Raw genomic sequence first — 27969 nt, 5'->3', positions numbered from 1 at the left:
TTTTTCACCCTAATTTGTTTTTGATATATCTAACTTTAACTCAGGAATTTTGAGAATTTCTCCTAAGAGAATGACCCAAACATGGTGCAAGATGGTATGTACAACAATACTAAATATAATAAATTATGTTATAGCCATATACTGGAACACTATGCAACACTAAATGTTGTCAGTATTTACTGACATGAAGATATGTTTGCGATAAACTAAGTAGAAAGGGGGTTATATAGCGATATATATGTGATTCTATACTTGTTAATAACAAAAAAGATACATGTGTGAACATGTACAATTCACACTTACTTATATATATAAGAAGGGAAATATACCAAAGGCCAGGATATATACCAAAATGTTAATGTTCAGTTATTAACTCTGAATGGGGAGTTTGCAAATTCTCATTTTTTACCATTTACCATTTTACTTTTCTACTACAAGAACCTATTATGGATACAATGAAAGAAAATCAGAGGTGTAACTCCAGACTGGATGGACACATGGCCCTCAGGAGGCAACGTGTGGGCTAGAGGCCAGTGGGGGCAGCGCTTCCCCAGGGTATTTTTGAGGTACGTTTTTCTGCACTTGGTGTTACTTCTGGCACTTTCCAAAGTGTGTTCCATACAACAGTTCCACAAGTGACACACAAAGGAGGGTTCCATGTCCAAGTGTTCAGAAACGTGAGGTTCTGACATTAATCTGTTCTAATGTTTGCTGTGCGTCCCAGGAGGAAAAGCCACGGCACACACACATTCATGGACCATTCTTTCACATCCTAATATAAGTAATAGGACTTGTACCTACTATAGTTTAGAAATGCCAGAGCACAAACCTGAAGAACAAGGACTATTTACATATTTCCATTGAGGGTCTGAAAGCTTCTGACCCATTTTCCTAGATTGAGACTGATTCATCTCAGAACAGTCCCACATTTTACCGTATTTTTGTGGTCTCCAGCTTTATAGTTTTAAACATAATTTGCATCTTGCTGTCAGGTGATTTGGAGCTGAGCTTTTTAAAGTGGATTTCTAGGGGCGCCTGGGTGGCTCAGTGGGTTAAGCCGCTGCCTTCGGCTCAGGTCATGATCTCAGGGTCCTGGGATCGAGTCCCGCATTGGGCTCTCTGCTCAGCAGGGAGCCTGCTCCCTGTCTCTCTCTCTCTGCCTGCCTCTCTGTCTACTTGTGATCTCTCTCTGTCAAATAAATTAATAAAATCTAAAAAAAAAAAAAAAAAAGTGGATTTCTACCCATTAGTGGGTTGAGAAATCAGCTTGGTGGTCAAAACCTGCACTTTAAAAAAAAAAAAAGAAATGACCCTATCGGAGTTTTAGCAAGGATAAGTAGTGTTTTTGTGAAACTTTTGTGTCCACATAAAATCACATTTTATATATATATATATGTGTGGCAGTCACAATAAAAAATAAAAAATACAAAAAAATTTGCAATCAAAAAATTTGAAAGCCACTGAATTAAATACATGAATTTATTGGTAAATAAGATAAAAATCAACACCTACTGATTTGATAAAATCAATACCTATATCTATTGATAAATAGATTAAATCAACACCTATTTCAATACACCCAAACTCTTCATTTTATAGATTAGGTAAATTAGAAGAAAAAGAAGTTATCAAAGCAATACAGCCAGCTAGACCTCTAACTTAGAAACAATACCAAAAGTTTGTTTGAATATTGGGTGCTTAAAGAGTTTTTGCTCAAAGAAACGAGAGATCAGGTTCCCAATTAGTTCACAAAAGCCAATTTAAACTATGTAGCTTAACTATAATATTAAAGTTATTAGAGACTTAAATTTCTCAACCTTGATTTATTTTTATTTGAGGTTCAATAGCTCTCCAAGGACACATTCTCCTAGCACCAACCAACTCCTTACAGTGCAGGCCAACAGCCACCACTCAACGTGGCATTCCTCAAGTTGTGCTTAGGATTTCAGAGGAGGAACAGATCAGAAGTTCTAATAGTCTTTGGCAACTGAGGTAGGATAGAGGGCTCTCCAGAACATCTTCCAAATCGCTCAGGTCTGTGTCCCTCCCACCACATACCAGCTCTGGTATAAGGTCAAACACGAGAAAGATACTTGCTTACCAATAGTTTTTGCGGGTTTTTTTCATCTTTATCAATCTTTAGGAGAGACTGCCTACTAAAAAAGAGCAATGGTCCACTCAGCCTTTTTTTCAGATCCCCAAACTCCTGCAATTTAAACAAAGTATGTATCTACCACTGGCTTTAATGTTGATAATTGGCTACTGTTAGGATCAGCTGTTGGTTTTATCACCTGACTGCTTTTCTTATAAGCTGTTTAAATATAAAGATTCTATTACCAACACGTTTCTCTGCACTGAGAGAGACACATCAGTGCCTAGAGAAGCACGGCCTGTGACAACTATTAAATTCAGGAACTCAGGGTAAACTAGGATGCCACTCTAGCTTCACGCTCTGCTCTCACCGATTTCGTTGTGTCCTGGGAGATGATTAAGGGCTGTCCTGAAGAGTACACAGAAGTGGGCAGCTCAGTGAAAGCTGCCTGGAGCAGCCCCTCAAATACTGGTGTTAACACGAACGAAACCCCAGCGTCACTCACTGGGGCAGAATACAAACCGCCATTCCTCAGGATTTACCCCACGTGGAACAAATCTTAACCGAGGTACTAAATTCTCAGGGGAAACCTCCAAGAGCCAAGTGGGAACCAGGTTTTTAGTATAATGCTGACCCAGTAAACTTCTGGCTTTTGGCTTACCAGCTGCTCGATCCCAGCACTCACTGACACAGCTCCAGTAGCCTCCAGAAAAGGTTCTGTGCAGCCTAAGCTTGAGGGAAACTCAGCAGAGCCAGCTCACCCTTTTAATCAGCATCCAGCGCATGCCCTCCAGAGTACCTATCAAGCAGGCACAACACTTTCTGCCCAGCCCCAGATACCATACCAAGACTCTGACACATCTCTGGGGAAAACTGGCTACAATACCATGCCCCTGGGACCAGTGGCCAGTCCTCCAGAGGACAGACACGTTGACTCATGGCGAACACATGCCCAATTTTTCTGGTTTTACTGCCTTGCTTTTGCTCACCAGGACAAGTTGGGAGGTTTAAGTACAGAAAGGATTAGAAATCATTTCAGCATATACTTTTCAGGTTCTGCCAGACAACCTTTATTACATCAGAAAAGCAACACTAGGCACTAGATCTTGCAAAATATGTTCTGACCAACTCTAAACTTTCTGAAATTAAAAATGCGTAACCACTGTAAAGTTTTTAATGAACAAAAAAGTTAAATACAAACTTTCATATGCAAAATAGATTATTGTATAACTGGCAGCCTCAGAGCCAAGTACTAAATTTTCTTCCAAATTTCAGTGGGGATGGAATGGGGGGGGAGGGGAATGTAAATCCTAATGAGTATAAAACTTAATTTCGGCTTTATATATAGAAAAAAAAAACTTTGAGGAAAAATAGCTTTTACAGTGAATAATATCTTTTGAAATCAACGGCCCAGGCCAGCCCTTACAATTCTGAGGTTTATACTCAACCAGATCTAGGATGAAAATGAAGATTTCGGGTTTACAGTTACTTCAAATCCAGTTTCAAGAGTAGCCAAGTCACCTCATTTCCAGAAAGCGCGGTCTCTTTAGGATGACCACGACACTCTTCTGAAGACGTGTGGAGAGCCACAGTTCCACTTTTCCGTGCCCCCACGCCAGTGCTGTCGTGTCAGGCGTGCTCTTAAAGGCGGCCGAAGCCCTTGGCCACAGCGCTTCTCCCGGCATCGTCAAGCCTCCAACATAAGAAGATCTCTAGATTCGAGTTGGCAGTCTCTGCTCCAGCCTTAGAGAAGTTCATTAACACTTCCTTCCTCCCCACCTCCCTGATTGCCCTCCTGATCTTCAGCTGGGAGTGGAGCTTGATTAACACTCCTTCAAAAATAAATAGTTCAGGTAATTCAGAGCAGCAGCACATAGCCACAGCCCATTATGTCTGCTAATGAGTGAGCGAATGAACACACGTGAACAAACACACAAAAGACAAATCATAGAATAAATCCTGCATTTCCCACATTCACAGGGAAAAAAAATCATAAAAAAAAAGTTATTAATTAGCGTTTGTTCTTGTGTGGGTTGAACAGTCCAGGCTCTGAGCAGGCACAGGCTCACACATAGGGTTGCAGGCAGAACCTCCACACGGCACGTCAGGACCAGGGTGCGGGAGAGGCCGGCGCGCACGCCCGACAGCTCAGTACCTGTGAGACAACAGAGGTGATGCAGGGACTTCTGAACCCACGATGCATGAGGTATATGGAAACATCAGTCCTCCGTGACAGAACCACCAGCAGCTCGAGGGACTGGGCGGGGCATTCTCACAGCAACTGCTGATGAAGGATTTCCCACACCATCTTCTTCCGGAAGAGAGGCATCTGGTGCTGCAGACAGGCCACAAACAACGTATCACACACTACAACAGTAACGCGCCCCTGTGAACAACCTTGAGGTGTAAGAAACCATGTCCTTTATAGAAGCCTTGTCTCTTTCGTGTCATGGTTCAGATTTACAAAGCCATAAATAAGGAGGTTATACCACAGCCCGTTATGTTATTATTGTATGTCTCAAAAACATTTTTACATGTTAGGAAAATCAAAGGAGGTTGCAGAATTATACAACAGAATCCCACAACTACTTCATAACAAAGACATAAACAAAAATGGAAACACCCAGCATAATATGAAACTTTTCTTAAAGATATTTACAGAACATTCTAAAATGAACATATTTTGCTTTTTTGAGAAAACATGAACTTTATTTAAAGGAATAAAAATTCAAAAATTTGTTTTACCACGTTGTACATTGCCAATTCTCTTCAAACGGCTACTTGTGCCCTTCAAATCTCATGTCAGTAGGTTGAGAGAGCAAGTAACTCCTTGTTATTTAGAAGCATCGAAGAATGACATGGCTTTGTGCAATCTATTATTCTGCTTTATGATAATCACTATATGAGCCAATTTTCAAAGCAGCAGCAACACACAAGACAAAACCAAAATTACCTGTAACTCAACTAGTCCTCTTTTTGATGACATCAGAAGTTCATACTTTTGAGGTACTCCTGGTGTCTCATCATAAGAAGGATATACCACTTTACTATGAACTAGTGATTTCCTACCTAGAGGGGCCTATAAAGTCTTAACACATGGATGTGTAAGTTATTTTAAATAGCTAAAAACATGGAGTTAAAAAAAAATCACACATTTATTCTTAGTAAAACTGCTAAAACTAACCAATAAAAAGTGCCTTTTTTTTTACTATAATTGTATTAATTCAGCATAGGAGCCCTAGTTATCCTATTGCTCACCAGCTTGGAACAGGGTCATTAGTCCTACCTAGTAAGTAGTTTGGTAGACATCTATCCAAATGAGATCTGTTAAGAAAAATATATTTTAAAGGGGGTTGGTCCTCAGTTATAAAAAGGTTGAGAATCCACTATTACAAACAAATTCTCAAGAGTTCCCAACACACTTAAATTCCCACTCAAATACAGAGCCATGGAGAACCCTAAGTAACCAGCACGGAAGGGAAAGGGAGCATTTGTAGTTCTAGTTCAGACCTGCAGCTTAACTTCTCACAAGGCCTGATTTCCCCGGGTGTCACACACTCTTACTTGCCCCCTCCTTTGGCCAAAAATCTCGGTAACACTCAGGAGCTAGTGAACACTGGAGTTCAGAGATAGGCAATTTGCCTCACTGGCCACCAAAGAGGAAGAGCAACCTAATCGTAGATGCAGTGACAAACACTGACCCCAGCAAGAGAGGGGCAACCCAGAGGGTGACAACAGTGATAACAGTGGCACGACTGCCACTGTTGTGCATCAGGCATTGGGAAGGAGCTCAGAGGTGAGCTAGTTCCCTAACAAGTCTGGGTGAGGAGGGGGCGTCACTCACCTGAGTAAATGTGATAGGTTTGTCCCTAGAGATATAATCTGCATATTTACAAGTAAACATTCCACAATCACTCCCATTCAACTGTTGAGGAATCTCCTAAAATTACAAAAAAAAAAGGGGGGGGGGACACGGGGAGAAAGGGATAAAATGTCATCACACACAAACTCCTTTGACTTCTCATAAATATTACAGCAGATAAACGATATTATAAAGAAATGTAAAAGTACTACACAAACCATCTTCATGTGGTATAAAAACCCCTACCATAACATGGAGTTCATGACCCCCACAGAAAATATTTTTCAAAAAGAAAAAGAAAAACGAAGTGAGAATACCATCTCTTGGCTCTCGTACTAAGAAACCAAACTGAAGGTTTATTACTAGGAGCAGGAATTCTAGTCAGAATGGTTTCAGAAGCACTTTATAAATTCTGAAAAGGGCTAAATACGGCTCAATCAGAAACAGGCTTTAACTAACCTACTTCAATACTGCAGGGTTTAACTCCTCTTTTCTACACAGGAAAATAAGAGCACAACTTTTGACCCCTATAGCTACAATCAGGGAAAAGAAAAAATGCCTCTTAATAGGCTTTAATCAGGATCTTGTTTTTATGGCTCAATTCTGCACTGAGTCAAAAGCAGAGTTCACTGCAAGCAGTGCTGAAGGCATCATAGACAATCCACATGAGCTAAAGTCATACACTCTGGGCCTCTGCTGCCCGAATCTTGGCCAGCCCCACATTTTGGCTGTCAGCTCTAAGAAGCACGAGACAGTAAGAACAAAAGTCTGAATCCCCTGCTGGAAAACATTCTAGATGACAAAAGCTCAATTTTTATTCAAAGAAATACAGATGTATTACATACAGATGTATGGAAACAAAGAAAAGATCGTTTGAACATGCACAACAGCCACACATATGGGAGGTAGCTCACACTTTTCTCCTGAGCACAGCATCTCCACAGAGTGGACAGAACTACAGACTCCAACGTACAAAGAGAATCTGTTTTCTGTATTACGTTCCCCATCCCAGAACATGGTTTCATCCTAACAGACACCTTCTATCTGTGCTTTATTCAGGAAATTTCAAAGCTTAACCTTCTAATTATTCATCCTAGGAAGGAAAATCCTTTGAGTAAAGGTAGGGGAGCCATTATACACAGGTGAGGGTTAAAACTGAATTCATGCAGCCTACTTTTACAAGAAGCCATCAGGACTCAAAAATGTATGTATTCTCAAACCCTGAATGAGATTCAAATCTGGTAAATATAATACAATGCATATTCACTAAAAGCATACTGGAGTCTTGAGGACCTGTTGCATGGGACCTTTAAGACCTAAATAAGCAAAATTCCCAAGAAATAATAACTTTAAACCTTCATTAGCACCAACCAAGAAAAATAGCTGACTTCAGTTTATTAGCTTTTCTGCTAATGAAAATGCTACATCCTAGCATATAGTTATTATTTACAATTTGTTTTTTAAATATGTTCTCTTATTTATCTGAAAGAGAGAAACCAGGGAAGTGGCAGAGGGAGAAGAAGCAGACTCCCTGCTGAGCATAGACCACCGTCTGCCCCCCCCCGCCTCCAATACAAGGGCTCAATCCCAGGAACTCTGGTATCATAACCAGAGCCAAAGGCAGACAGTAACTGACTGAGCCACCCAGGTGTCCCACAATTTTTTTTTTTTTTTTTTAAGATTTGAGAGACAGAGAGAGCATGCATGCATACAGGAAGAGGGGCAGAAGGAAAGGGACAGAGAACCTCAAGCAGACTCCCTATGACTGTGGAGCTCAATACAGGATGGTTCTCACAACCCTGAGATCATGACCTGAGCCGAAATCAAGATTCGGATGCTTAAGAGAATCCAAAAAGAAAGGACAAATTATCTGCAAAGGAACGGGAGCTATACATCAGATGTCTCAGGAGCAACAAGGAAACCAGAACACAGTGGACTCACCTTCAGAGTTGTTAGTGAACATACACTGACAACCTAGAGAAACATCTTTCCTGTATGAAGGTGAAGTAGACACATTTTCAGATTTTCACAAACTAAGAACATTTACTACCAACAGACACTGGCTACAAGAATTTTTAAAGGATATGTTTCCAAAAAATGATCTCTGAAGAAAAGTCTGAGATGCAAGAATGAACCCAGAGCCAATAAACTGGTAAAAGAATTAGGTCAATGCAAACAGCCATTGTTTATAGCAAGTGATAATGATGTGTGAATCATAGGCCTTTCCAACAGACAATCTAAAACAGTGGACAGCAAGAGCACGTTCAATTAACAGGAAGAAGATGAGTTGTGTGGCACGGGCATGGGCCAGGGCCAGGGAGGAACTGGAGGGAAGGGTTCCCAAGGGGCATAAGGAAGCTCTTGGGGTAATGAGCATCTTCATTTTCATGAGTGTGATGATGGTTTCACATGTATATACCTATGTGAAAACTTGTCCAATGCACTTTTCTTATGTCAACTGCACCTCAGTAAAGCACACATAATACGCCAGTCAGTAAATACAACAAAGCACTTCAAATACAAATGATCATCACTTACATGTGGCTTCATGCTGTAGTGGGTCCACTCTAAAAGATTCAGATCAATATTTCTTTTGGTCTTACTTTCATCCTGTAAATACTGACTAAAAAAACAACAAAGAAGGAATATATTGATGAATCCCTGAGGAGACTTACCATTATGATTACAGACGGGCTATTCTCCAATCCATCTTCACTAGCTTTTTTAAAAATGTGATTGCTTTGGTTTTTCATATTTTTCCTGCTTACAAAAAATGTACATGCTGAGGCGCCTGGGTGGCTCAGTGGGTTAAGCCTCTCTGCCTTCAGCTCAGGTCATGATCTCGGGGTCCTGGGATCGAGCCCCACATTGGGCTCTCTGCTCGGCAGGGAGCCTGCTTCCCCCTCTCTCTGCCTGCCTCACTGCCTACTTGTGATCTCTCTGTCTCTCTGTCAAATAAATAAAATATATTTTTTTTAAAGTACATGCTTTAGAAAATTAAAACCTGTAAAATGTAAAAAGCAAAAGACCTCCTAATAGCCATCCAGCAGTAATTACTAATAAGTTTGCTACATATTCTTCTAGTTCTCCACTCCTCACAATTTAAAAACATAAACTTTATTTTAAAAAGTACTTCATTACACTACTTACTTTTTCTCACTTGAAAATGGATATAAAATGTGGGGCGATGGGTGAAACAGGTAAAGGGAATTAAGAACACACTTACTGTGATATGCACTGATTACATACAATGCTCTGTAATGGCTGAATCACTGTATTGACTTCATTGTACACCTGAACCTAACATAACACTGTATGTTAGCTAAACCAGAAGTTAAAATAAGAAAAGATCTAAAACAGAAAGTACTTACACTTGTGAGCACAGCATAACTAGAATTGTCAAATTACCAAGTTACATACCCAAAACTAGTGTAACATTATGTCAACTACACTTCAATTAAAAATTAAAGTAAGTATAAAATAAGACAACTGGCCTAGATTCCCCCACACACACACAAAAAGCCTTTGCCATGAAAAGCGGAAAAAAGGATGACTATTCTAAATTAGACTAAAGAGATATATCCACGTGTGAACTCTGACCGGCTTCCTGGATTAGGGAAGAAACTATAAAACATACCTGAGGAAATCAGAACATGAGCCAAAAATTATAAAGACTGCTAATATTCCTTTTTTTAAGATTAATTAATTTATTTGAGAGACAGGGAGAGGGAGAAATAATCTCTAGCAGACTTCCCGCTAAGTGCAGAGCCCAACACGGCTAAGCACTAAATCCCACCACCCTGAGATCATGACCTTAGCCAAAAGCAAGAGTCACATGTTCAACTGACTGAGCCACCCAGGTGCCTCTGATGGCTAATTTTCTTAAGTATGATAATGACATTGTGATTACGTAAGGAAACTTCCTTGTTCCTAGGAGATAGAGATATATACTTAAGTATAGTTTATCCAGATCTTCAGAGGGTTATCACATGTAAGCCAGGCATCTCTCTTCTCATCCTAACCTTCCCGTAAAGGCAACCGGTGCCTGGACTGCACTCTCAGTGGGAGAAATACCACCCCCGAGAGGGTGGAGGTGGAAACTGGCTCTTGGGAGGCAAGAATCTTAGATATCAAAGGTTTGTAGCCCTCTAAACCCAAAAGACCAAAAGTCTTATTCCTTAGCACTATTTTCTCTTGTCATAGAGAAATTAAATTACATTTTTCTCTGAGGGGGGAGGTAATAATGGAAAAACAGGTAAAAAAAAAAAAAAAAAAAAAAAAAGCTATACTAGGAGCATCAGGAAAGGTAGCAGGCCTCAGATACCCAAAGAAGGGAGAGGGAGAAAGAAAAAGCAGAGTGAGGTGTGAAAGAAGTACGATTTTTTGGTATTCTGTTATAATCAGTACACAAAACTCTGCTGTATGATTTCAGCAAGAACATGTTTATGTATGTGATATTATGTATGTGTCTGTGCACATGTATGTATATGTGCATTTTATATACATCTTAAACAGAAAAGACTAGAAGGAAATAAAATTCAGTGTATCGTATAATTTTTTAAACATTCTTCTCTTTAAATTTTCTATTCAAGATAAATAGTAAATAAAAAGGATCTTTTACACTAAGACAATACTGAAAAAGAACTGAACTAATTGTTATTAAAAACAAATATTCTTGTCATTCACTTAAGAGGTTCCTTACTAAAGTACCCTTATAAATTTATTCAAGTATCCTTACTAAAATTAAAAATGAGAACCCCCTTTTTCTTCCAGCGAGCAGAAGGGGTTCAAAACAGACTGCTCTTACTGAACTGCTTCCTCACTGTGAAATTCATGTCACTACACAGCTTAATAGTGGCTATGCTTTGAAGGCAGGTTTCTAGCAATTACTATTCGAAACAGTTGCCTACAAACCATAAGCTTTAACTTAAAAGTTACCTCTTGGTTCTGAGATGAACCCAACTATCATGGAAAGCAGAGACATTAGCAGGTTTAAGAATTCAAGGAATAAGACCCTAGTTAACAGCTCTTCAGAGCATTCGGAATAATGTGTCAATCCCAAAGAACCCTAATTCAAATCACAGGAGTCTTATAAGACTTATTTTACATTACAGTGCATGACAAACTTATTTCCAATGATGCTACTAAATAAAAGTTATCAGTTAAGATCAGATATTGGGGGGGGAGGGGTTTGACCAGAAGATGAATTCAAATCAATTCCTGAACTAGTGGGAGAATAACCTTCACTCAACATTACACTACCAGCCACCAGAGCCTCCCTGGATTAAACACAAGATAGATCACCTAACAAGGGCATAATGACACAACAGTAAAGCTGTTCAGCCTTTACTTACAGGAGAATCTCACAGATCCTGTGGCCCTTTTGTCCCATAGAATCCAGATATTTAAGACACCTTTTTCTTAGGTCTATCACCTGTAATGGAAAAATACAACATCCAGAAACATCTTAACCAAAACAGAATTTTATTTCTAAAAGGAAGAGCATCTTTTAAAAAGTCAATACAAGTACCAACATAAATATATTACTAAGACACATTTTTTAAATTTTTTTTTCATTATTTTATTTATTTATTTGACAGACAGAGATCACAACTAGGCAGAGAGGCAGGCAGAGAGAGAGGAGGAAGCAGGCTCCCCTCCCCGCTGAGCAGAGAGCCCGATGCGGGGCTCGATCCCAGAACCCCGGGATCATGACCTGAGCCGAAGTCAGAGGCTTTAACCCACTGAGCCACCCAGGTGCCCCCACACTATTCTTTAAATTTAAATTCAGCTAATTGCCATATAGCTTTCTAAGTTGTTCAACTCAAGAACCAAGAAGGGACTCTATGCCTTTATATATACTAACGGATTTTTAATTGGACAGAAAAGGGTAGTCTTCCTTATTCAAGAAAACAGCCATTATACAGACTCCAACAATTAACCCTCTCAACTCACCACCAGGCTCCAATGTACCTTCCGATGAATAGGCACCAGAATAAGTTCCTGTTCAAAGAGATTGACCCCTTTGGTCCATCTTTTCACTGCCTGGTAACCACCAGACTTTAATTTGGGATAGAAAAAAGTACTGAATGCATGAAGTGCTGGATACCCTTGCTTTTTGTTTCTTTCCACCAGAAGATTCATGTAAAAATTAATGACCTGTAATACCAAGGGAATAAGCGTCAGAACATGGCAAGTACATTACCAAAACTAAATTTCTACCTAACTAAATTAGGATGAGTTAGAAAGTAAGAAGCTCCAAGAAAGGAAGGTACTAGAGATGGGGATGAAGGGACTGTTTACAGCAGAATAAGGAAAATAAAAGATAATGAATGCAAAATGGGAGGGCTTAAGGAGTAAAACTGTCCTTTTTTTTTTTTTTTTAAGATTTTATTTATTTGTCAGAGAGAGCGAGAGCGAGCACAGGCAGACAGAGTGGCAGGCAGAGTCAGAGGGAGAAGCAGGCTCCCTGCGGAGCAAGGAGCCCCGATGTGGGACTCGATCCCAGGACGCTGGGATCATGACCTGAGCCGAAGGCAGCCGAGCCACCCAGGCGTCCCTAAAATTATACTTTTGAAGCATGTGAGTAAAAGAGCCAAGGAACTCAAGGAGAAAGTCTTCAATAATGAAAAGGTGTACATAACTTCATCATATGAAAAAAATATGCAGAAATACTAACTAGAATTGAATTTTACTATTTATAAATTTTACTATATATAAAAAATATTAACTGGAAGAAAATACACCCAAATATTAGTATTTTGTTTATTTTTGAGTGGTGGCACTTTTGAATGGTATTTTTCTTTTACTTTTCCTGTACTTTCCAAATTTTCTATAATAAATATATAACATTTACAATGTAAAACAAAAATACTAGTTTTATAAGAATGTGTTTATATGTCATTCGTCTGGGGTGGGGAATAGGAAGGAAGGCAAAGAGGTAAAATGCAGGGACTTTGGGGAGTTAGAGAAAGGACCAGCTAAAATACATGCAAGAACTAAGAGCTTATTCTAGCTAACTATGTAAGGATACAAGATGACAGTTTGGCAAATTTTTATAGTTATCACTCCAAGAAAAAGACACATTTTATAAAGACATGTATGCATAGTGATCAATCTATCCCTTTACTATTGGAAAAATAAAAAGGCTCTTGTAAGAATTCCTCTAAACTAAGTATCACCTGCTGCTTCTTTCTATTCATCAACTACACCCAAGGTTATAAAAATGTCACTGAAGAGGTGATCGGCTGGCGGAGTCAGCAAAGCATGTGACTGACTCTTGATCTCGGGCTCGTGAGTTCAAACCCCACGTTGGGCACAGAGCTTACTTAAAAACAAATAAATAAATTTGTAAAAAAAAAAAAAAAAAAAAAAGAAGTCACTGAAGACTACTAGTAAATAAAGTGGGGGATGAAACAAAGCACCCATGCAGAAGAGGAAAACATGGCCAATCAAAGGCAGCAAAGAATCAGAACAGACCACCATTTTAACATTTGAGATGTTTCTGTTTTAAATGAAACTAGAAGCTGCTTTCCCAACCCCTTACAATCACATAGAAATCGCTCTGGCTATAGATGGCAAATGGTTAAGCATAATGATAGAATTGGGGGGGGGGGGGGAACAACTTACTTCATCATTGAGCCAGTGATAGTTCTTCAAGGTCTGGATGTCACCTCGAGTGATTCGCAGCTTGAAAGCGCTACTTAGGACCTCATCCTGTGGGCCATGACCTAGGGCATTACTGATTTCCCTTTCCATGTCCTGAATTAGAAAGTCCAGAGGTTGTATTTTAAATAGAACCACAATCAGATTTCAAGAGTCTGAGGCTAAAACAAGTTTTTCATCTCTACAGTACAAAGCAGTTTTACTGTACTTTGCACTGTACTTTGCTTTGTACAGTAGAGATGAAATTCTTTACAAAGAATTAGTTCAATTACCAGCTTCTGGAAACAGTAATTTGATAATAATATTTACATTTAAAGTATAGTTTCAATTATCCCACTATCCTTTATTGAGCACTATGAGCCAAACATGGTACCAGACCCTTGAAGCACATCAATAATCCTTGCTTGTGGGGAAAGTATTATTACCATTTTATAGAAGTAGGGAAGCTCAGAGAACTTAGGTCATGTGCTCAAAGTCAGACAGTTACTAAAAGGAAGAGCCTAGCATGGAACCCGGGGTGTCTAACTTTCCAGCCTGTGCTCCTCTCCCAATACTCTTTAAGTATTTTCACAATACTCTTTAAGTATTTTCACGTTTCCTTATTTACCTACTAACCTTTTATTTAAAATCATCAAAGTAATAGAATGAGAACCCCTCGGAGATCATACTATACAGTTTGGACATGAAGGGAACAAGCAAACAGGGAGAAACTCTGGTCTACCAACTGAGTCCTCATTGAATAGATAGCTTCATTATTCTGAAGAATTATGCAGATAAATGCATATTTAAGCTACTGAGATGAATCTATAAACCCAACAGAAATTAGTTTCATTTAAGTACTTTCAATCCCGCTTCCTTCACTGCTCACAATTGTGCCGTTTTATGGATCTCTCCACTTCCATGTCCAATATACAGTAAGTGCTCCACAGGTTCTCACTGCACAGGACTGACTGATTACCACCTACTAACACAACACTGGAAAAGGAGCCAAGATATAGGCTCACTCTTCGGCAGCACATATACTAAAATGAGAATTTTTAACTACCTTCATTTCCTTGGTGTTTCAAGTAAGTTTTCACTATTTTCAAATCCAATAATCAATGAAAGGGACATTTTAGTAAACAAGAATCACTTTTTTAAAAATGCAATGAACTCATTCCTAATGCCAAACCCATACTATAAAACCCAAAATATTTGAAGAAAAATCTGCAAAGAACCCATAATATTCCAATATATGTGACAAATATGTCTACTCACATTTGCTAAACATTAATCTGATCCCTTAGGCCACTTTCACAGATCACTAATGATCAATGTAGCCAGTGACTGGATCTGATTTCTCTCATACACTCGTCCCTAGCCTGGAGAAACTCCTCAAAATAAAACGTGTTCAATTCTTGGTAACTAAAGTCATTTAAAAACATGCCTCTTATTCTGATCAACACAAGAAACAATACCTCTGTAAGTTCAAGAAGATCATCCATCCTTTTATCCCTCTCTTTGCCTGAGCAATGTTTTTCTTTTGTCTCAAGTATTGACATTTTCCTCCTGAGTAAGCCATTGCTCCCACTGCCCAGGCGGAGTCGGGCTGACACCTCTTCGGATAGGTCAGGTTCCAGCTGGTGTCCCCTCCTCTGATCAAAAAAGTGTCTATATTCTATTGACATGTTTGGTATTTACACATATAAACACACATAATACATGAAACATAGAACAGTGCCATTGTCCTGAGAGATTTAGCGAATCTCCCAAGTAAGGGAAGGAGATTTTGTCTATCTGCCTGTCCCTGCAAGAGGAACAAAAATGCTCGAAACCTAAGGCTCACAGGACACCTCAATTATAAACCATGAAACAGAACACTCATCATTCTCCCTGTAGGCAGCAAGAAAAGTATTTTCAATTCTCTTAGGCCAATGAAAAGTAAGATGGTTATAAGACATTTTGAAGTGTTTTAAAAAAGCAAAACCTATGACCCAAAATCCGATCACTTGGAATAAAGTACTACTATCCTTATAATAAGTAAACTTGATCCATTTCATTTTTTTAAAGGAATTACTTACTACAGAAAAATGTACACACATTTACGTACCACCTGATCTTTGTAAAATGAACACATATATAAGCACCATTCAGGTCAGCAAATAGAACTCTGCCAGCATTCCAGAAACTCTGACAATATCCTTCCTTATTGTGACCCTATGTGACCTTCAATAGTTAATTTAAGACATCTAGTAGCCCAACTTTTAAAATTAAGAAACTGAGTTAGCAAGAGAGCTTCAGACGAGAACCACACTAGTCTCCAGAGGCCGAGCCAGTACTCTTCTCTTTAGTTCACGGCCAGTGATCCTGGTCCTAGGAAACCAGCAGCTGATGGCCCCAGACAGCAGAGCCTTCAGGTTCGGCACAGAGAGAAGCACCAGGTAGTCTTTAGCCTGGTTCCAAATATACTCCCTCTCTGTGCTCTCTCAGCCATAATTTCCCCCCTTTCGCAGCTGGTGTTCCACAGGCGAAAAACAGTAACTCTATATAGAAGGCTTCAATCCAAATGACTGGGAACAGGGATGTTCGGAGACCTACACTCAACCTACAGAGCGGTCTAATGGGAGAAGAAAAATCTGATTAAAGAGGTACTTCACATAAAGCAGCACCCTAAATTTTGATATTTCTATGTATCTAAAATGTGAAATAATCTAAAACCTCAAGTTTGCCTTTAGTTTAGAAATGTATTTCTTTTGGATACAGACTGTTTAGCAAAACACTCTCCTATTATTTAAAATGTTGGTATTGTTATGGAGACCACAGAACACTTTTTATTCCAGTATTTACACCGAAAAATGTAAAATCCAATTAAGCATAAGACTGCTAAATTTTGAAATAAATCTGAGTTCTTGACTCTCAAAAGGTACTGAACATATCTTTCCTAGAAACCATATGGTTTTTTAAAATTCTCCAAAAGAAGCCAGGTACTACAGATAAGGGTTGGGATGGAGGCAAGTTGGTCTCTCTTACAAAAATAGTGGCTACTATACAGAGGTAAAAACCTGGGAATTCAGAAGGAAGCCAAAAGTTGTATATACATCTTCAATCCCTGCTGCTTTTTCAAAGAAAACAATCAAATTAGAAATCAAAGTACTATTTTTCATCTTTCTTTTCATGAACGCCAACATTTTAACACAGGTCAGGTGAAAGAGTAAAACAACATAAAATTTAACTAGAGTTTCCACTTACACCTTCATTTTCAAGTCTGATTCCAACTGTCCTTTCTGTATCAGAAATTTTCCCCTTTGAACAACACCTGAGGAAAAATATTGGGAGAGTATAGGCTGGATAATTTTAACTGGCACACATGAGACTAATTTTAGAAATAAGAGTTAATAACTTGTCAACAAAAACCACCTTGAGTTTATCTAGTCCTCTTTTTTTTTTTTTAATAATTTTTTAATTTTTTTATCTAGTCCTCTAAACCAAGGGTCAGCTAAGTTTGTTTTTTTTTTTTGAAAAGGGTCAGAGAATAAATATTTTGGGTTTAGCAAATCTTACGGGTTTTGTTTTTTGTTAGTGTTGTTTTTTCTTTTTAAGTAACTGGTATGTCGAATATGGGGGGGCCCAAAGTCATGACTCTAAGGAACCCAAGATCAAGAGTCACATGCTCTACAGACTGAGTCAGCCAGGTGCCCCAAATCTTAGAGGTTTTGTCACATCTTCTCAACTTCCATCAGAGATTAAAAACAGCCAAACAGTATATAAATGAATCATCATGAATGTGTTCTAATAAAGCTTTACTTAAAAAAATAGGCAGGTGGATCAGATTTGGACAAAGGCCATAGCTTACCCCAAACTCTGCTATAACTATCATCCAAAATCCTAAAGGCACACAGAACTACTTTCACTGTTCTTATACTAGGGGTGCTAATGTCTACAGATACCCACTACAACCACACACCTATCCAAGTAGCATCTGCATCTCCCAACCCCTAATGCCCAGGGCATAAGGGCACCCTCCGAGCTAGGGTGGGCATCTAACACAACAGCAACCCGTGTACCCATTTTTGCTGACTAGCTACCAGAGCTAAGGAGAATTCAGAATTCTTTAGACATAATTATTTACCAATATAGCTTATGAAGAAAATAATGGATCAAAAGAAAACTTAGAATGAACTGAACCATGTACCTCTTCTCAGTTCTCACTGAGCATAAAGGTCCCCTTGTTTCAACAACTCTGTCTGTGAAGATGATAAAGAAAAGATTGAATGTTTCCTTCTTTAATCAATAATACAGCTGGAATTTCAACTTACGCAGTTTCCAAAGTATCAACACATTTACTTATCATTTAGTGCCATTCAGTGAATAGCTAGTGGAGAAATATAAAGACATTAATAAAATAAATATTAAGAAACTAATTTTAGGCTCACAAAATACTTGCTAGGTAGAAGCTAGGAATAATAACTAAGAGTTATCTTATGAATCTACTTTGTCCTGAAATGGCCTTTTTACTAAACTACATATACTGGATAAGCCCAAGTCAAAGCCCTGGGGTCTCACAATGTTTCAAACTTTGATACACCATCTTTCACTAGGATGTCATTTCTCAATTTCATGTGCACGTGAACTAAGGTCAATATACGGAGATAGGGCTAGATCTGGGAACTCACATTGTTTTGGAACAAACTGAGTTGTTCTGACTCCGTGACTTTGCTCGTCCCCCCAGCCTTTGGTCTTTAATGTGTCCATCTGACTTCTTTGAGAGCTTAGGAACACAAAAAGTGAAGAAGGTCAGATACAAAAGGAACATCTACCATAAATATTATCTCCATCTGAAAAGTTCCTAGAAACAGGGCTTACTGATTACCCTGTAACATCAAATTAGGAGAGGATGCAACATAGCACCATCTGGGACTGGGATACAAGGAGTATAAGCCTGATGCTAGTATTTTAGTCAAGTTACCCTAACCTCCAGTTTAAATGTTGGTAAAATTAGATGTTCTCAATCCCCAGCACCATCTCAACCAAACAACCTCAGTATGACAAAACTCAAGTTGAAAGATGAAATATTTAAAATGACATAATGAAATAGATCCTAAAACAATACAATAAAACCAGGAATGTAAACAGCAAAATAGTCTGAGGATTTTGCCAAGATGACAGGAGCAAAAGCCCGTGAAGCATATTGCTTCCAGTCAAAACAGAGAAAATATTAACATTCTACCTGAGTAAACGAATTAAAACAAAAGAAAAAAAAAACCTCAACAAAAGTTAAAATTCCTAGACAAATAATCTTTTGCTATTTGTACATTCAACAAGCTAGACAGCCTTGTGACTTTTACCTTCAACTTGCCATTACATAATTTCCAGGATCCCCCAACCCCCGCCATGTATTCTCATACCACTTGTTAGAATTCTCCTGTGTGCCTCAATCTTGTACTCACATATTTTTTGTCCCTTTTTTACAGGTGAATATAAGGCCAGATATCAGCTCCTTCTGCTACTGTCATCTTTTGCCCAAAGCATTAGAATATTTAACAAGAAGTCTTATGAAGAAAACCTTCTATAACCTGGGGCGACTTTAATCTTACTTTTAATGTGGAGGACCAATCATGCAAAAATGCATTCGCCGACATGCCACAGAAACTGTGTGTGTATCAGAGAGAAAGGCTAGGGATGGGAGAGAGGGAGAACTGGGCAGGAAAGGAGAAGGAGGGGGAAAGAGACAGAAAAAGACAAGAGACTAAGGGAAATGTGTATGCTGAAGAGGTTGAAAAAACTCTGCTCCCTCAGAACTTGATTTCCACCTATAATTCTACTTTTCTATATCAGAGTTTCAAGAGTTCATGTGAGCAAAAGATCCTAAAGCTAACAGAAAAATCTATTTTGTAAAACCACTGTGCTCTCTATATCTTACTACTAGAGACACCATTGAGGCAAATTATAAGGCTAGTTCTCTCAATGTAAACCTCTTTTTTCAACAAAGCCTTTCTTGTCAATCCCCTCTCCAAAAATAAGGAAAAAGATGTATGGCAAAGCATTTACTTTGTTAGCTCATTTTTACCTGTGGTAAGTAGGAGCTACCGGAGGAACAGAGTTTCCATGACCACCTTCTTTAAGTCGCTCCAATAACCTTCGGTATTTCTCTCTTTCCTCTTTTTGAACACCCTAAATAAAAGAAAGGATGTCATTTAAGTTTTAACACATTAAAGCTATCATTAAATCATAAACAGACACCAAGAGGTCAAATGCAACCCACAGATGTGTTTTATTTGCCAGCACTTTTTAAATTTCTTGAATTACCAACTTTATAAATTTGAAAAGAAAGATCTAAAAATCTGCCCTCTTTCAGAAAACTGAATGGCCAATCTGGAGCTGGGTAGGGCTATTTTCCTCAGATGGGCCACTCACTCCAGCCCACCCCACTCATTTATGTTATCTGCTAGACTCTGATGGCATCTGGGGTTTTGACAGTTTATGTCAACCACAAAAAACTCAACAGAAATAATCCACCTGCGTATTCAGAACATTCAGGTTCCAAATGGATTTGGTCTCATCAGGGTCACCAATGACTTCCACTGCCAGAGCAAGCAGACACTTCCTCAGCCCTTATGTCACTTGACCTCTCTCTCTCCAACACCTCACCCTGCTGACCTCCCTTTGCCTTCCTAGACAATACACTCCTGACTTCTGACCTTCTCCATCTCCACTGCCAATTATTTCTTCTGCCTGCCCTCAAATGCCAATGGTCTGCCCATTATCTCTTCTCTCACACTACATTCTCTCCCTAAGTATCTCTCTAGCTCCCCTGATTTATCAAACACCAATATACAGAAGACTCAGAAATGTATCTCTAACCCTGCCTTCTTCTCATTTCTCCCATCACCTATATCCAAGAGTCTATGAGACAGGTCTTCTTGAATGTTTCACAGGCACTTTAAACAATGTCCAAACCTAAAGTCATCATCTTCCCACTAAACACATAGGGTATCTTTGCCAGTGACACATATTTATCCAAGACTGAAATCTGAGACTCAGCCTCTTCTAACTTTATATTATCCTTACCCAATGAACATGGACTTGCTAATATTACCTTTAATATTTCTAGAATATATCCTGTATATACCCTATATTTTTGCTCAGCACCATCTCTGATTTCTCATCTAAGAGATATTGAAGCCTATTTCAATCTGTTCCTCTCTCTGCTTGCCTCTGTTGATTACAACTATTTAGGTACAAGCTCCTAGGGGACAAAGACCACATTTTATTCAATTTTTGAATTGCTGACAACGAGCACAACACCTAGACCTTCAATAACTCTTTGACCAACGAAACTAAATGGCTCAGAAAACCATCTGGCAAACTGCAATAGGTGATGGTCCTGGGAAATACCAAGTACAGGAACAATTCTAAATTCTCCTAGAATAAGCAAAGATCTCAGGAGAGAAGTAAAAAGAAGACTGGTGATGAAGATATCACACTAAGTGCCCTGAAAAGGGAAAAGTGGGCATGTTCACTGTTTACTTCTCTTACGCAGTCACAGTTATGCCTTATAAAAGAAACAAGTTAGTAGAAGAATTCAAATGCCCAAAGGAACAGAAACTTCTCTCTCCCTAGCATGGGAGAGACCATGCTAGGACTTTTTTTGTCCTATGGTGAAAAAAAATCTGAAAATTGATGAATTATGTATTTATACAGTATCTCCAGAAGGGTACATACAAGTGTATCAGTGGTGACTTATTAACCATCAGACAGGGTCGTAGGGTCAGGTACTGGAAGGGAGACTGGGAAATTTACAGTCACTGGACACCTTTCCATCCCTTTTGAACTCTGTATCCCAGTACACTTATTACTGATTCCCTGGAAAATTCATAAACTATTTTTTAAACTATTTAAAAACTATTTTTAAAACTGTATTTTTAACTATTTTAAACTATATTTTCAGCTAAAAGGGCTTACCTCCTCCACGGTACAGTGGGGACGCCTCAGACCCTTGCCACCCTCTTCAGAAATCATCTCTGTTACAACCTGTTCCTGAGGCTTCCAGGTTAAGGAACTCTCTGAAGGGCCTTTGCTATGACGACGGCCACCTGGTCTTCTGTTATACCCCTCTGAGTTTAAAGTAAAACTGTGAGACAGAAAAAAAGAAAAGTTACCAACAAACTCCTTAAATTGCTGAAATGTAAGCTCCCAGACCATCCTGTGATTAAGCTATCTGTCCTAGGTTAAGCCTGCTCTTGTCAAATCAGACAACTACCTGCCATTCACAAAAGTTAAATCTATCTCTAAACCAGAGGGCACCCCCTCCACTATGGAATGTCTGTCTGCAGTCACCAGGACTGCCACACGAAAGCCTCTGCCTTCTTCTTCATGCCCAACTGTCCAACCCTGGATTTAGCTCTCCTGTGACACACACCCTCCTCTGGTGCTCACTTTTCCTTTAGTCACCTGGTACCACTGGAATTAATTACTGGTGTCATTATTTAATGTGTACAACCCACACTAAACTTTAAATTCCACGAAAACAGAGATAACATCCTTTCACTATTGTATCCTAGTACAGAATCTAGGCCAAATGGCACTCAGTAATTATCTCCTGAATGCTACATTAATAACCATTAAAGAAACGGAAGCCATGAAGCCCCCACCTAGGCCTTGTTGCTGCTGACAGAGCCTGCCTTTCCTGCACTTACCAATAATGTGTCAAACTGGTGTCTTACCCATCTTGATGTGATTTTTTTTTTTTTTTTTTTTTTACGATTTCATTTATTTGACAGAGACAGAGAGAGCCAGAGAGGAACACAAGCAGGGGGAGTAGGAGAGGGAGAAGCAGGCCCCCCACAGAGCAGGGTGCCCAATGGGGGCTCAAAGCCAGGACCCAGGGATCATGACCTGAGCTGAAGGTAGACACTTAACGACTGAGCCACCCAGGCACCCCTGATGCAATGTTTTCAAAAGGTTAAACCACCAATGTACTTTTACCAAAACAAACAAAGCAAACAACTGCTTAATCTTGAAAAAGTAATGAGTAAACAGACAAAATTAGAGAACATTCTATGAAAGAAATACCTTCTCCTCTTTAAAAATATCCATGCCATCAAAGATAAAGAAAGGCTAGGGAACTGTTCCAGATTAAAGGAGACCAAAAAGACATGAAAAGTAAATGTACTACATGATCCTGCACTGAATCCTGGACAAGAAAAAAATCATCTCTATAATGGAAAAATTTAAATGAGATTACATAAGAGTATTGTATCATGCTAAATTTTCTGATTTTGCTTATCTATGATTATGTAAGTGAACATCCTCACATTTAAGAAATAAACACACTCAGGGGCACCTGGGTGGCTCAGTGGGTTAAAGCCTCTGCCTTCGGCTCAGGTTATGATCCCAGGGTCCTGGGATCAAGCCCCACATCAGGCTCTCTGCTCAGCAGGAAGCCTGCTCCCCCGCCCCCCCTCTCTGCCTACTTGTGATCTCTGTCAAACAAATAAATAAAATCTTTTTTAAAAAAATCTCTTATAAAAAAAAAAGAAATAAACCCACTCATGCACTTGTGATTAAAGGGACATGAGTCTAAGAGACTCAAATGTTTCAGAAAAAAATTCAGGTATATATGACAGAGCATGAAGCAAATATGGAAAATCGTAACAACTGATGAATCTGGGTCAAATGTACTTATTTGCAGAGTTTTAAATACATGAAGACAATACTGACATAACTAAATGGAGAAATAGACAAATCCATAATTATAGTATAAAATATCAACACCCCTCATTTATCAATCAACAAAAAAATAGAAAATCAGTAAGACCTGTAAAACATCATCAGCCAACTTGACTTGTGTGGCAATTATAGAACATTTCCACCACCACCAGCAGAATACATATTCTTTTCAAGTGCACGCTGAACATTACCCAGACAGACCATATTCTAGGACATAAAACAGATATTAACACATTCTAAAGAACTGAAATATGCTACAGCGTATCCTCTAACTCTAATGGAATTAAACAAGAAATAACAAAATGATACTTGTTCATACTTTCTCTCTTAGCCCTACAATCAGCTATTTATCCAACTCCAAAGAGGCTGCTTTTCAGTTGTCTCATTCTTAAACAGGAATGGAGGGCCAAACATTACCAGATATTTGAACAAAGACTCTAATACTGAAAGATAACATCATCCCCATGTTCACCTAAGCATTATTTACCACAGCCAAGACATGGAAACAAGATAAATGTCCATCAATAGATGAGTGGATAGAGAAAATACACATTGAAATGAAATGTTATTCAACCATAAAAAAGAAGGAAATCCTGCCATTTGGAAAAACACAGATGGACCCTGAGGGTATGCTGTTAAATGAAGTAAGACAAAGACAAATATGATTCACTTATGTGTGGAATCAAAAACGCAAATAAAGCGAAACATAGGTACAAACCTCCAGTTATCGAATCAGTAAGTCATGGGATGTAATGCACACCATGGTAACTACACTTAATACTATCATGTTGTATATTTGGAAGTTACTGAAAGAGCAGATCTTTAAAGTTCTCATCACAAGAAAAAAATTGTAATTCTATATGGTGATAGACATTAACTAAACTTCTTACAGTAATCCTTTCAATAATATATGCAAACATCAAATCATTATGTCGAAATTAATATATTATAGCTCAACAACAACAACAAAAGACTCTAATATGAAAGAAAAGACCAAAATAAACCAAAGTGGGGAAAGGAATTCAGAGGAAACAAAATAAGGAGACGAAGAAATTTTAAAATAAATTAACAGTTCTAGAGAGGTAGGAAAAGATATGGCATCCATATTTGCTTTTTTTTTTTAAGATTTTATTAATTTGACAGAGATCACAAGTAGGCAGAGAGAGAGAGGGAGGAAGCAGTCTCCCTGATGAGAAGAGAGCGCAATGCAGGGCTCAATCCCAGAACCCTGTGATCATGACCTGAGCCGAATGCAGAGGCCATTGAGCCACCCAGGCGCTACCTTTTTTTTTTTAAAGTAATCTCTGTCCAAGAGGGGTCTCGAACCCACAAACCCCGAGATCAAGAGTCACATGCTCCACCAACTGAATCAGCCAGGCAGATCATTTTTTTGCCTCTTTTAATAAGAATAAGATTCTTAGAACAAGGAAAAAAACCGTAAGAGGAAGGAGTAGGAGGACTCTTCTGACTTAAAAACTATGACATCAAGGGAGACAAACCATAAGTGACTCTTAATCTTACAAAACAAACTGAGGGTTGCTGGGGGGAGGGAGGTTGGGAGAAGGGGGGTTGGGGTTATGGACATTGGGGAGGGTATGTGCTTTGGTGAGTGCTGTGAAGTGTGTAAACCTGGCGATTCACAGACCTGTACCCCTGGGGATAAAAATACATGTTTATAAAAAAATAAAAAATTAAAAAAAAAAAAAAAAAAAACTATCACATCAAAAAAAAAAGAAAGAAAGAAAAATCAGTAAAAGATTTCTTTTTTAGGGACGCCTGGGTGGCTCAGTTGGTTAAGCAGCTGCCTTCGGCTCAGGTCATGATCCCAGTGTCCTGGGATCGAGTCCCACATCGGGCTCCTTGCTCGGCAGGGGAGCCTGCTTCTCCCTCTGCCTCTGCCTGCCTCTCTGTCTGCCTGTGCTCGCTCGCTCTCTCTCCCTCTATCCCTGACAAATAAATAAAATCTTTAAAAAAAAAGATTTCTTTTTTAGGGGAAAGGAGAACAACAAAAGAAGAGAATACATACAAAATTTAGATCAATCAGATCAATATAGAGAAAAATTAGAAAAATAATATCCAAGCAATAGAAATTCTAGAATGTGAGAACACAGAAAGGAAAAGAAAATCACTACTAAAAGAAGAACAGTACACAAAATTGATGTGTTCAGTATATGAAAATTCATCATGGTTTTTACATTTTCCATATGCATATTATACTTCAAAAAATAAAGTTTAGGGAAAAAATAAAGTTTAGGGAAGTTGGGTAGGGGGATGGGTAAAACAGGTATTGTGGATGAAGAGTACACTTAGCATGATGAACACTCAGTAATGTGTAGAATTGTTTAATCACTAGATTATATACCTGAAACTAAGATAATACCGTATGCTAACTATACTGGAATTAAAATAAAAAACTTAATGAAAAAAACAAAGCTTAGGGGCGCCTGTGGCTCAGTCAGTTAAGTGTCCAACTCGTGGTTTCGGTCCCAGTTGTGATCCCAGGGTCATGGGACTGAGCCCCATCTGGGGCTCCACAATCAGCATGAAGTCTGCTGGAGATATTCTCCCTCACCCTCCCTCTCTGCCCCTTCCCACTGCTTATGCTCTCTTTCTCTCTCTCAAATAAATAAAATTCTTGAAAAAAAAAAAATAAAGTTTAGAAGTGAGCAAATATTTTTTTAAAAAGTTTTCAAAATCAGATGCTATAAGCATAGGCTGTTATGCAGAGAAAGTAACACACACCTGAATTCAAATCTCTCAATAGCTGTAAGATATCTGGGAAGTTAATAACCTCAGACTACTTACTTAACAAGCTTACATAACAGAACAAAAGTGGGAATGCCTAAGAGAGAGCACCTAATAAGTGCTTAGTTTCCATTTACAAAAAGGCAGGATTTAACACTTACCCAAAGGAAGGCAGGACTCTGCGGGGCTGATCTCGGGTTACAGTCACTCTGATCTTTGGATAGTCACTTATTCCGTTAGGAGATTTATTACCTATTTTAAAAATGCATTTGTAATTATAAAACACACATACACATACACACACACAGACCCCAAACCTGTAAGCAGTCTGCATTAGAAAATCTGTGAACAGTCTACATTATAGAACTAAATATCTTATCCTTTCAAATGCCATTACCATACAGAGATGCAGCACAAAGTGTTAAAAGTTGAAGAAAAAGCAATAGAACTTTGTTTCTCTTTGATCTCAGAGGGACGATAAAAATTCACAGGTAAGCTTTTATAGTGTCCCTGTCTGGGACCATCAAAAAGCATGAGGGACTCAATGATTACAAACTCCATGTAATCTACCCAAATTGAGGGAGTTGTTCAAATCATTTCTTTTTCCCAAGAAAACAGAAGTATTTTTAAACAAAAACCTGCTATATGTTACCACATTTCACCAGAAGCCTCAAGCACTTGTGAGATGGTTACTGGACTTTATAAAAGACTTTATAAAAGGGTAACCAAACTCTCATCAGTCACATTTACTGATGCAGCTACTGCACAGCCAAGGAGCCTCTGAGGACTCCAAAATGTAAAGAGATCTAAAACTGAAAGTTTTTTCATTAAGTCTGTGGCAGCAGAACTTAAACTGACCTGAATTCCTTTGTTTGCAAAACCTGATTTGAACCAATGTTCAATTCTAATGGGACTTTTTTAAACAATATTCAAAAAGACAATATATTTAAAATATGAAAAATTCTAAATTCCCCAACACATCTTCAAGGATTTCAAGTAAGAGACTGTAGACTTCTTTTTTTTTTTTTCTTTTTCTGGGGCAAAGGGGAGAAAGACGGAAGGAGACTGTAGACTTCTTTATACAAGAAACCTGTCCCCAGAATACCTGTGCTTCTCTGACAAGGCTACACGAACGCACAGAAAGACAGTGCTGATGCCTAAGTCACAAGACAAACATACCATCCCTTCCATATGTCCATTTTAATAATAATGTTTAACATATACATATTCAAACAATGTGAATAGATTATAAAATCTAATTTGTATTAACTTTTAAAATGAAATGAAAGACTCTAAAAAAGTATTATCTTTGTTCCAGGTCCTTTGGAACTAGATTCTCAGACTCAGAGGTATGCATTTACTCCCCTTTGCTCTTCTCTGCCACCAGAAATACCTTACTTAAAAAGCTTGAGAAGGAAACTTACTACTGTAAGGTTTTTATCACCTCCTTAGTTTCTTCCACTTTGACTCCTGAACCCACAACTTTTCTAAGAGCTCTTATCCCTTTATCTCGAACTTTATAGGCTGTGTGACATAGATCTCAGCCATTATCAGGATTCTGGATTCTTCCTGTTTTTCCCCATCATAGAATTTTATACAATTATGTACAATAACTGTGTTCTGGATTCTTCCTGTTCTTCCCCATGATAGAATTTTATACAGTTATGTACAATAAACAATTCAATTTTGGGCTCCTAGAATGACATGGAGGTTCCTAATCCATAAACTATGAAAACTGGAAACCTAAAGTTGCTCCCCAATCAGATGATATCCTTCAAAGACAGGGTTTTATCATTATTTGTTTTGTTTTGCTTTTTTCATCTCTTTTCACTGTTCCAAAATTCACTGTTTATGCACCATACCCAGTGCTCCATGCAAAACGTGCCCTCCTTAATAC

At 38.6% G+C, this 27969-nt stretch overlaps 1 protein-coding gene across 5 annotated transcripts in view; it reads right to left on the bottom strand.

Annotated features, from left to right (window-relative positions):
• Nucleotides 1–3138: 3138 nt before the first annotated feature.
• The window catches only part of SENP2 (SUMO specific peptidase 2), a 33373-nt gene continuing 8542 nt past the window's right edge, over nt 3139–27969 (bottom strand). For 3 of the 5 annotated variants that reach the window (XM_082693688.1, XM_082693692.1, XM_082693690.1), the window contains 13 exons: nt 26234–26324; nt 21561–21729; nt 19666–19769; nt 18272–18366; nt 17791–17842; nt 16848–16914; nt 15077–15253; nt 13584–13715; nt 11910–12113; nt 11309–11388; nt 8493–8577; nt 5937–6032; nt 3139–4427 (listed from right to left, as the gene is read on the bottom strand). In XM_082693688.1, coding sequence (XP_082549814.1) covers nt 4365–4427; nt 5937–6032; nt 8493–8577; nt 11309–11388; nt 11910–12113; nt 13584–13715; nt 15077–15253; nt 16848–16914; nt 17791–17842; nt 18272–18366; nt 19666–19769; nt 21561–21729; nt 26234–26324 — 1415 coding nt within the window. In that variant the 3' untranslated portion in view covers nt 3139–4364. Of the gene's footprint in view, nt 4428–5378; nt 5417–5936; nt 6033–8492; nt 8578–11308; nt 11389–11909; nt 12114–13583; nt 13716–15076; nt 15254–16847; nt 16915–17790; nt 17843–18271; nt 18367–19665; nt 19770–21560; nt 21730–26233; nt 26325–27969 lie in introns of all 5 variants that reach the window. The other 2 variants (XM_082693689.1, XM_082693691.1) reach the window with 1 other exon arrangement.

Source organism: Mustela nivalis (genome assembly GCF_964662115.1).
Source record: "Mustela nivalis genome assembly, chromosome: 1".
Lineage (NCBI taxonomy): Eukaryota > Metazoa > Chordata > Mammalia > Carnivora > Mustelidae > Mustela > Mustela nivalis.
This window is presented reverse-complemented; position numbering and strand designations above follow the sequence as displayed.